The 12,008-nt window shown below is 36.4% G+C and overlaps 1 protein-coding gene across 2 annotated transcripts in view; it reads left to right on the forward strand.

Annotated features, from left to right (window-relative positions):
- LOC123532158 (deleted in malignant brain tumors 1 protein-like) overlaps nucleotides 1–12,008 on the forward strand; it is a 128,809-nt gene that overhangs the window by 37,942 nt on the left and 78,859 nt on the right. For both annotated transcript variants that reach the window (XM_053517766.1, XM_053517767.1), the window contains exons 14-16: nucleotides 2,322–2,477; nucleotides 7,391–7,574; nucleotides 10,222–10,356. In XM_053517766.1, the coding sequence (XP_053373741.1) occupies nucleotides 2,322–2,477; nucleotides 7,391–7,574; nucleotides 10,222–10,356 (475 nt within the window). The remainder of the gene's footprint in view (nucleotides 1–2,321; nucleotides 2,478–7,390; nucleotides 7,575–10,221; nucleotides 10,357–12,008) is intronic.

The raw sequence follows: 12,008 nt of genomic DNA on the forward strand, positions 1-12,008 counted from the left end.
AAAAGTGGTGTTGTCATGTTGGCTTACCTTTCAAGACAAGTTACGATAATTATCGGTAATACCTGCTGTCATTATTTGGAGATGGTCTGTATTTTCGAGATAATCCTTATTTGAAACTTGTCTTAAGGTATTGGACCCCTAATAGCAATGTTTAAAAAATGGCATTTGCTTGGTATATTCTTAAAGCTGACCATGTTTCGCACTGTGTTGCAAATTTTAAACAACTTTTACCGTGCCGTTTTTTGTACATTTTGTATAATTTATGGTATTTCCTCAAGCTCAAGTAGAGACAAATTTCAATGTGATGGCCACTATCTAAAACGTTTGCAGAGAAATCATTACAGCATTAATTTTGATAAAAGAAACATCAAACTATTGTTAAACAATTATAAAACACAAAATAAAACTGTCATTATTTTTAGCTCGACATTTATGAGAGATATTTAGCTAACATTAATCACCACGGCGTCCTGGGTCGGTTGTGGTGCTCTTCATTCACCTTGGTGCAGGCTCTGCATCTCACTATGCTGTACAAATAAGACCTACGCTGTTAAGTATTTTTAAGTGTCAGTTCCACATCTTTACAAAGTCTTTTGAGATAATGCTTTAATGAAATTTCACTTTTGTACAAAACACCATAATAAGTTTAGGAAGAGTAAAAACTTGTCAAGCATATGAATAATATGGATTGATAAAGAAATTTGGTTAAGTGGCTTGATACCCCGAAATTCAGTAAATAGGTTTTGGTAAATTGAATACTTTCAAAGGACGTTTACTCTATTACGGGTGCAATACATAACTGCATCAGACATTTTTAGTTGTTTTGAAAAGGACTTTTTGACTTATTTTAGATTTGGTAGGTGTTTTGTACGGTCCCAGCTTTGACAGCAGTCCAATTATGAAAAAGCTGTGAACTTAACACTGTTATACCTCAACATGTCATCCTCTCAGTTGTGGCAGAAACTTTGAATGAATATAAGATTTTGATGATTTTCCTTTTGTATTAAAAAGTATCTGTTAATTTTTCACTAGTTGAGATTTATTTGTGTAAAGGTGTTTACAATGATTTGAAACTTTATATGATGTACGAGTATAAGTAGTCACAAAGCTAAGAGAAAGTAAATTAAATCTTATTGCAATCAGGCATTTTGAGATGGAAAGTGTTTTTTTTGGTAATGTCCATGTTTTGTAAGATTGTTTCTTATGACTATGTTAATTAAAACATGTGTTGTACATGTAGTGATTTCACTCATTTAGCATAGAGTCTATTAAACTCGCAGTTAGTTTAGACACGAATGGACGTTTCATGGATTTGAAAATGTTTGAATTCATTTGTTCTCACCAATTCAGGAGATGATGGCAATCGTTGGGAAGTTGTGGTTTGAATAGGACACTGATTTAACTGCCGCGTTATCATCACTGATTTCCATGCTTAGGCAAAGATTAACAATAAACTACTTAAAGTTTATTACTAAATTAAATCCTTTTTATGCGTAGGTGAACTTGTATGGAAATTTCTTTCATGATGAGGATCCATGTTTGGCACAAGTCACATAATAAAGATGTCATGCACGATCAGGTCCCAGCAAATCAGTCACATTTAGATGCAAAGGCTAATCGAATCACAAAATACATGAGACATTTTTTTTGATCATTTTTTGTTTAGTTGAAAATCTATGGAAATATTTAGACCCCATTCTTCAATCAATTCTTCGAATAGTCGAGCGCGCTGTCATCTGACAGCTCTTGTTTCTAGGGTGCCTCAAGTAAACAGATTTAATGAGACAGAATTCTAGCTCCAACATTGAAAAATTAAGGTCGAATCCTGTGGGTCTGTTTTGAGTTTTGCTCACTTCATTCAAAAATAACCTTGGGGCAGAAGTAAAACCTACCTGCATTTCTTCCACAATATGTAATCTAAAGAATGAAGGCAAAATAAAGAACTTTTACCGCATGTAACTCAGTATTTTTAAAGATGTCTAACTCTACCCCTCCTGATTCAGAAGTAAATTCACTTTGTACAGCAAGAAATGGCTTATAAAATGAAAATTTTCCACTTTTGTACAATACATCCATAATAAGTCTTGAAAGAAGTAAAAACTTACTAGAAAAAAAGAAAAATATGGAGAGAAAAAAAATTGGTCCCAGTGGGGCTTGAACCTACGCCCCCCTGAAAATTGCAGTCAAAGTAGGTTTATGGTAGGAATTGAATACTCTTCAAAAAGGAGGTACTCTATTACGGGTCCAATACCTTAATTGCAGGTCAGACATTTCTTCAGATATTTCTATGAAACAGGTAATATATGTTTGACTTATTTCAGATTGTGGTGGTGTTTTGACTAGTCGCCAAGGCATTCTGCAGTCTCCAGGCTTTCCCAATTACTACACAAACGACCTACGATGTAACTACACACTAGTTATGGACCCTCAACATGTCATCCTTCTCAGCTTTGAGCCAGACAACTTTGATATTGAAAGTAAGTTCTTAGATTTTTTTTGTAATATCAAAAAAGTATCTGTATATCTTTTCACTGAGCTTGGGAAGAGGTTTCAATTTGTAGCAGGGAATGGTAGATAATCTACCATGATATTGAAGACTTTATATAGAAGTAACAGAGTTACCAGTCAGGTGACAAAACATAATGAAGGTTAAAAAAACTATTGACACAAAACAAGAGAATTTCAGAGCATAGAAAGTGTTTTTATTTTGCGAAGTCCATGGTTTTGTGTAGATTTGTTTCTTATGTACTATGTATAATATAAAACAATGTAGTATGATACATGTAGTGGCTACTTTTCAACTTACCCGCCCATTTAGCTCAATAGGGAGAGTGCTGATCTACGAATCGCGGGGTCGTGAGTTAGATCCCAAGGCGAAGCGTACGTTTTCCATGACGATTTGATAGCAGACGATGTGTCTGAAAATCATTTGTTCTCCACCTCCAATTCATGCGGAGAAGATGGCAGTCGCGTGCGGAGAACAGGTTAGTACAGGTTTAGAATCAAGGGACACTGATTAACTGCCCGCCGTTACATCACTGAAAAATTGTCGAAAGATGGCGTTAAAGCCAAAACAAGATAAAAAAAATCTACTTAAAGTTTTATTTAATAAAAGTTAAAATCAGTTTTTATACGCCCGATAGGTCGATACTTTGTATGGAACATTTCTTCTTCATGCATGGAGGAATTCCGATGTAAATTGGCACAGATGTTCACCACCATAAGGAGTGTCATGCACAAGATCCAGGTCCCTAGGTCTAAGATCAAGGTCACATTTAGAAGCCAAAGGTCAGATACAAGAATGACATTGTCCAGAGCATTTCTTATTCATGCATGGAGGAATTTTGATGTAACTTGACACAAATGTTCACCACCATGTGACAGAGTGTCATACACAGAACTTCCTTCTGTTGTTGCTATTTATAGCTTATATTGAAACTTATTTATTATAGACGGCCGTAGGTTATAAACGAGACCACTTTTCTGTAGTCCAACATGCATGTTACATTCAGTTTTTAGGTTTTTCTTTAACCTATCGCTACCTTGTTAGAATTTTTGTGTGGACTTTTGTGGATTTATTTTTGTTTTGTTTTAAGTTTTCTTTTAACATTAAATTCCCTTTGTTGTTACTATAAATAACTTATTTTTTATAATTGACCGTAGGGAAAACCCAAGGACCACTTTTCTTTGGTACAACATAGATGTCACTTTCAAATTTTATGTGTATATTAAGGTATCTACGGAAGAGCATTAGTGTATGTATTTAATCAACTCGAAATTTTGAGTTACTTGGTCGAATCAATATCTTGCTGTTTTATCCGTGAAATTTGAAAGTCTGTCCGTCTGTCAAAGGCAAAAACGTGATGGACGGCTTTTGACTCTTAGAAATGGAATCATCTATCTATACATCCATATATTGTACCCAATAAGTAGGGATTTGAACATACACTACCATACATCAATGTATGACCTACCATAGCATCTGGAGTTACTCCAGATTTCAAACTGTATCCAGGTATATACCTTCATTTACATGTATAGTATGTTCAGGTGGTTGGGGCTCGAACTAGGTCGAAAACCTTCCAGGTATATTCAAAATAGTGAAATATTCTAAGTTCTGAATACTTACCGGTCACCTTCTATGACCTCTTTAAAATCTAGATCTTGATCAGACTCATAACTACACGTTCATGTATAGTACCTCTATATCTTTTTGCCATATGGGCTGAAACTAGGTCGAAAACCTTCCAGACTTAAACATTGTTTAAATAGTGATATTTTCATCGGCAAAGGCTGCCCGGACATCTTTATTATATGACCCTGTTGCTAACCGATGGATACACTATGTACCTAATCTTGGCAAGGACCTATACATAAACGTAAACTACTGTAGTTAGTAATTTTGATATATTAACTCGGAATTTCGGCTAAGTAACTCGAAATTTCGAGATACGTAAAGATATTAACTCCAAATTTCGAGTATACAAATAACTTACACCTAGCAATAATGCTCTTCTGTAGGTACCTCTTTCTGGTCAGGAGTTTTTTGTGGACTTAGAGAAACAAAATATAGATTTCTTGTGGACTTTCTTCCCTTTGTTGCTAAAAATAGCTTATTCTTGGAACATTTAACCTGGTTGTTAGAATTAGATATGTCTTGTTTGGGCTTACGGTCTACAAATAAACAGAAATTTGCAGAGTTATGGGACTTTGTTTTTTTGTTACTATACTATATACATAGACACAATCTTGTGCGCACCATCTCTCCTCATCCCCTTGACACAATTTAATGAAACTTCACACAAGTGATCAGTAACAACAGTAGTTGTGCATGGGGCATGTTAGGTTCTTTCAGAAAAAAATTTTGCAGAGTTATGGGACTTTGTTTTTTTGTTACAATACTATATACTTAGACACAATCTTGTGCACACCATCTCTCCTCATCCCCTTGACACAATTTAATGAAACTTCACACAAGTGATCAGTAACAACAGTAGTTGTGCATGGGGCATGTTAGGTTCTTTCAGCGACAAAAATTGCAGAGTTATGGGACTTTGTTTCTTGTTAACATACTATGTACATACAGTCTGCATATGCAATCTTGTGCGTGCCTAATCTACCAAACCCTTGCACACAATTTAATGAAACTTCACACAAGTGATCAGTACCTAGCTGTGCATGGTGCATGTTACATTCTTTTAGATAAATATTCTGCATAGTTATGGGACTTTGTTTTTTGTTACTATACTGTATACATACAGTCTATATACATACAGTCTACATAATTATGCAATCTTGTGTGCGTCAAATTGCAATGTACTGTGTCAGTGCATGCGGGGGGTACATTCATCACCTTTAGTGATAGCTCTAGTTAAGTTTAAAGATGCATTAAAACAAGTGTATGCCATATGGCAACTTTTCCAGCTTTTGATGGTGGAAAAACACCTATTACTCCTCCCCTCCAGGCACTGTTTTTAATCCCCCGCCACAAATGAGGGGGGTTATAGGAATGGTCTCTGTCCTTCCGTCTGTAGGGATTTGAACATACACTACCATACATCAATGTATGACCTACCATAGCATCTGGAGTTACTCCAGATTTCAAACTGTATCCAGGTATATACCTTCATTTACATGTATAGTATGTTCAGGTGGTTGGGGCTCGAACTAGGTCGAAAACCTTCCAGGTATATTCAAAATAGTGAAATATTCTAAGTTCTGAATACTTACCGGTCACCTTCTATGACCTCTTTAAAATATAGATCTTGATCAGACTCATAACTACACGTTCATGTATAGTACCTCTATATCTTTTTGCCATATGGGCTGAAACTAGGTCGAAAACCTTCCAGACTTAAACATTGTTTAAATAGTGATATTTTCATCGGCAAAGGCTGCCCGGACATCTTTATTATATGACCCTGTTGCTAACCGATGGATACACTATGTACCTAATCTTGGCAAGGACCTATACATAAACGTAAACTACTGTAGTTAGTAATTTTGATATATTAACTCGGAATTTCGGCTAAGTAACTCGAAATTTCGAGATACGTAAAGATATTAACTCCAAATTTCGAGTATACAAATAACTTACACCTAGCAATAATGCTCTTCTGTAGGTACCTCTTTCTGGTCAGGAGTTTTTTGTGGACTTAGAGAAACAAAATATAGATTTCTTGTGGACTTTCTTCCCTTTGTTGCTAAAAATAGCTTATTCTTGGAACATTTAACCTGGTTGTTAGAATTAGATATGTCTTGTTTGGGCTTACGGTCTACAAATAAACAGGAAAAAAATCATCAGTATCACGTGTAGTGTTTGTTCATAGACTATTCATGAGGGAAGAATAACGATAAAAACAACGGATATGACCTCGTTAAAATAGAAATACTCGGCATTATATAGATCAATACAAATAGTTAATTGGTCAATAATTATCAAATAATACTGGAATTTAAACCATTTCGATAAAACGTTTTCAGTTTAGGTATCCACACAGTTTCTTTACACAGACGATCAATGTCATTTCTTACAATGTCAATAGGCATAATAGAGAAGTCCTTTAAGCAATGATCTTGTAAATTGAAATGTGATGCAACCATTGAGGAAAAAGCAAGGTCAGTAAAACTATTGATATCAAATCTGTGACTGTTCATGCGTTTTGATACAGGTTGCTTAGTTTGTCCCACATACTGTTTGCCACATTTTTTTACAAGTAATCAAATATAATACTCATTTACTTTTACAGTTTACGTTATGATGTAAACTGTAGGCTTGATCAGTCATTTGGCCGGTAAATTCTGAACCTGTTTCGATATTGATACAATGAGAACATGCTATCATTACATCTCTGTGAGAGATCAAGTTTATCACTTTGCTTATTGTATGTTCGGCTTACTGTCTACCAAACTTGTACACAATATGTTTTGCTGTAACATCTAGTGATATTCTGGTACTCATGTTATTCAAATAAGAAATAGACAAAAATGAAAAATATGATTAAAAAGATTAAACACGCATCTAGAATTATTATGAGATACGGCAGCATGTTATTAGAAATCCGAGACTTGACAACTTTTTCATGAATTCATGTCCCTGTTTGAAATTTGAAATTGATTATGATCATCAAAATTCCTAGTATGTTACTTGGACATGGGCTTATCAGGTTATAAAACCATTATTTAACTGAAACCATAACATTGGTAAATTTCAGATTGAAACAGCCAATCAAATGCTTTAGTTTTAGACGGGTCAGTAGACTTCAGTTTATAAGTTTGGTTGAAATCCAGGAAGCAGTCATAGAGTGTTGTAAACAGTAGTCAGTTAAAAGGTCTTTTTTTTGATATTGATGTAAAAGGATGGTTAATAAAAGAAATTTATTTTTTCTAGGTGGGAGAGACTGTAGATATGATTGGGTTGCAGTATATGCTGGTAACAATTCTAACTCTCTACTACTGGGTAAATACTGTGGTGATACAGCACCTCTGCCTATCAGTTCGCTTGGACAGATGCACATAGAGTTCTGGACTGACGATTTCATAAGCCGCCATACTGGATTTAGAGCCAATTACACGTAAGTGTATTATCTTACTTTATAAGATGATAAGGACAATGAGAAGTAAAGAGTCAGGAAAAAAATAAAACAATTCAAAGCAAACACTCTGTTTTAGAGGTACTGTGTGTTACTTAAGTTTTAGGACACAAAAAAGCATTGTTAACTGCCCCAAGACTTATTTTCAAAAGAAGTTTTATTGAAAAAGTGTCCCAAACTTTAGGAACATTGATTCAGCCAGAGATGATGAGCTGTTCCCACATATGTCCTCAGGAATCATAATATATGTGGTTGCAAAGTTAGTCAGATTCAGATTTGTCATTCCTGTTGAAAGAAAAATGCGTCTTCTTCATATGAAAGTTCAAAGCTCTTGATTGAAATTAGACAAGTTAAAGCTGTTTTAAGGTAGCGGTAATTACATCAAATATAAATTTTTATTGTAAATTTCAACACTGCTGTTAAATGTAGTACATCGGCAGCTAGGTGTTAGGACTGATGAAAGCTTTTGATATTATATTCATGTGTGACTTTTTGATAAGAACTGTTTAATCATTTGTTAACATTTCAATGCAAGTTTTAATGATGGTGTATAGTGCCAGCCCAAAAATAATTATGTCTCCCCCCCTCTGGGGGAGACATATTGTTTTTGCCCTGTCCGTCCGTCCGTCCGTCCGTCCGTACGTCACACTTCATTTCCGAGCAATAACTGGAGAACCATTTGACCTAGAACCTTCAAACTTGATAGAGTTGTAGGGTTGCTGGAGTAGACGACCCTTATTGTTTTTGGGGTCACTCTGTCAAAGGTCAAGGTCACAGGGGCCTGAACATTGAAAACCATTTCCGATCAATAACTAGAGAATCACTTGACCCAGAATATTGAAACTTAATAGGATGATTGGTCACGAAGAGTAGATGACCCCTATTGATTTTGGGGTCACTCCATCAAAGGTCAAGGTCACAGGGGCCTGAATATTGAAAACCATTTCCGATCAATAACTAGAGAACCACTTGACCCAGAATGTTGAAACTTCATAGGATGATTGGTTATGAAGAGTAAATGACCCCTATTGATTTTGGGGTCACTCCATCAAAGGTCAAGGTCACAGGGGCCTGAATATTGAAAACCATTTCCGATCAATAACTAGAGAACCACTTGACCCAGAATGTTGAAACTTAATAGGATGATTGGTTATGAAGAGTAAATGACCCCTATTGATTTTGGGGTCACTCCATCAAAGGTCAAGGTCACAGGGAACTGAACATTGAAAACAATTTCCGATCAATAACTAGAGAACCACTTGACCCGGAATGTTGAAACTTCACAGGGTGATTGGTCATCAAGAGTAGATGGCCCCTATTGATTTTGGGGTCACTCAGTCAAAGGTCAAGGTCACAGGGGCCTGAACATTGAAAACCATTTCCGATCAATAACTAGAGAACCACCTGACCCAGAATGTTGAAACTTCATAGGATGATTAGTCATGAAGAGTAGATGATCTCTATTGATTTTGGGATCACTCAGTCAAAGGTCAAGGTCACAGGGGCCTGAACATTGAAAACCATTTCCAATCAATAACTAGAGAACTGCTTGACCCAGAATGTTGAAACTTCATAGGATGATTGGTCATGAAGAGTAGATGACCCCTATTGTTTTTGGGGTCACTCCATCAAAGGTCAAGGTCACAGGGGCCTGAACATTGAAAACCATTTCCGATCAATAACTAGAGAACCACCTGACCCAGAATGTTGAAACGTCATAGGATATTTGGTCATGTAGAAAGACCCCTATTGTTTTTGGGGTCACTCCGTTAAAGGTCAAGGTCACAGGGGCCTGAACATTAAAAACCATTTCCAATCAATAACTTGAGTACCACTTGACCCAGTATGTTGAAACTTCATAAGATGATTGTACATGCAAAGTAGATGACCCCTATCGATTTTGGGGTCATTCTGTTAAAGGTCAAGGTCACAGGGGCCTGAACATTGAAAAACATTTCCGGTCAGTAACTTGAGAACAACTTGATCCAGAATGTTGAAACTTAATAGGATGATTGGTCATGCAGAGTAAATGACCCCTATCGATTTTGGGATCACTCTGTCAAAGGTCAAGGTCACAGGGGCCTGAACATGGAAAACCGTTTCTGATCAATAACTTGAGACCTCTTGACCCAGTATGTTAAAACTTTATAGGATATTTGGACATGCAGAGTAAATAACCCCAATTAATTTTGGGGTCACTCTATTAAAGGTCAAGGTCACAGGGGCCTGAACATGGAAAACCGTTTCCGATCAATAACTTGAGAACCTCTTGATCCAGAATGTTAAAACTTTATAGGATAATTGGACATGCAGAGTAAATGACCCCAATTAATTTTGGGGTCACTCTATTAAAGGTCAAGGTCACAGGGGCCTGAACATGGAAAACAATTTCCGGTCAGTATCTTGAGAACCACTCAACCCAGAATGTTGAAACTTCATAGGATGATTGCTCATGCCAAGTAGATGATCCCTATTGCAGCCAACCATCAATGTCTCTTTGACTTTCGCTCCTGACCCCTACTGACTTCTTGCCTATAGGACTTTGCATTGGGGGAGACATGCGCTTTTTTGCAAAAGCATCTTCTAGTTAGACCTTTTTCTTACCAGTTTACGAATTTTACCATTTCAGGGTCATTGAGTGTGGTGGTGTGTTCACAGAACATTATGGTATCATTGAAACCCCAAATGGGCTCACAGATTACCATAACAATCATAATTGTACATGGAGCATAACAGTAGTGCCCAACAGGGTCATACAATTAAAGTAATGTTTAATTTATTTACACGCTTTTAGTGAAAATTATGCTTTTTTGTACCCCCCGACAACAAAGTTGTAAGGGGGGTGGGGGCGGTATACTGGTTTCAGGTTGTCTGTCTGTCTGTCCGTCTGTCTGTCCGTCTGGCCGTCTGTCCGTCTGTCCGTAGACGCAATCTTGTGCGCACCATCTCTCCTTATCCCCTTGACAGAATTTAATGAAACTTCACACAAGTGATCAGTACCAACAGTAGTTGTGCATGGGGCATGTTAGGTTCTTTTAGAAAAAAAAATTTGCAGAGTTATGGGACTTTGTTTTTTTGTTACTATACTATATACATAGACACAATCTTGTGCGCACCATCTCTCCTCATCCCCTTGACACAATTTAATGAAACTTCACACAAGTGATCAGTAACAACAGTAGTTGTGCATGGGGCATGTTAGGTTCTTTCAGAAAAAAATTTTGCAGAGTTATGGGACTTTGTTTTTTTGTTACAATACTATATACTTAGACACAATCTTGTGCGCACCATCTCTCCTCATCCCCTTGACACAATTTAATGAAACTTCACACAAGTGATCAGTAACAACAGTAGTTGTGCATGGGGCATGTTAGGTTCTTTCAGCGACAAAAATTGCAGAGTTATGGGACTTTGTTTCTTGTTAACATACTATGTACATACAGTCTGCATATGCAATCTTGTGCGTGCCTAATCTACCAAACCCTTGCACACAATTTAATGAAACTTCACACAAGTGATCAGTACCTAGTTGTGCATGGTGCATGTTACATTCTTTTAGATAAATATTCTGCATAGTTATGGGACTTTGTTTTTTGTTACTATACTGTATACATACAGTCTATATACATACAGTCTACATAATTATGCAATCTTGTGTGCGTCAAATTGCAATGTACTGTGTCAGTGCATGCGGGGGGTACATTCATCACCTTTAGTGATAGCTCTAGTTAAGTTTAAAGATGCATTAAAACAAGTGTATGCCATATGGCAACTTTTCCAGCTTTTGATGGTGGAAAAACACCTATTACTCCTCCCCTCCAGGCACTGTTTTTAATCCCCCGCCACAAATGAGGGGGTTATAGGAATGGTCTCTGTCCTTCCGTCTGTCCGTCCGTAACATTTTGACGAAAATAAGAATAAAGCAGGCTTTTCAGGTAAGATATGATTAAAAACATACATGTTTGTAATAAAAGCATACTGTATAAATTAATTGACTGAAATCATCTTTTGGTGGCAAAACAATTCGTAATATAATGAAAATTTTATGTAGGTTTCCTTAAAAGTAATAATTCAATCATAAATACCCTCCTTTGTAACATGCATTTTGATTGGCTGATTTATTTAAAAATGTAACTCGAGTGAACGATACGCGTTAAACATATAAATTCATACGCTAAGCGTATATATTTACTCGGTAAACGCGTAAAAATACACGGTGAGCGTGTACTTTTATAGATCTACCGATTGAAATACACGGTGAGCTTGTAAATTTATACGGTAAGCGTGTAAATTTACACGCTCACCGTGTATTATGGTACCGATCGAGCGATTTCAGACTTTTGACCCAAACGGTACGTCATAGATGTGCAGAACTTATGTGTCAGTCATATTGACTCATTGTAAAGGTGACAACTC

The sequence above is a fragment of the Mercenaria mercenaria genome, chromosome 11 (genome assembly GCF_021730395.1).
Source record: "Mercenaria mercenaria strain notata chromosome 11, MADL_Memer_1, whole genome shotgun sequence".
NCBI classification, from domain to species: domain Eukaryota; kingdom Metazoa; phylum Mollusca; class Bivalvia; order Venerida; family Veneridae; genus Mercenaria; species Mercenaria mercenaria.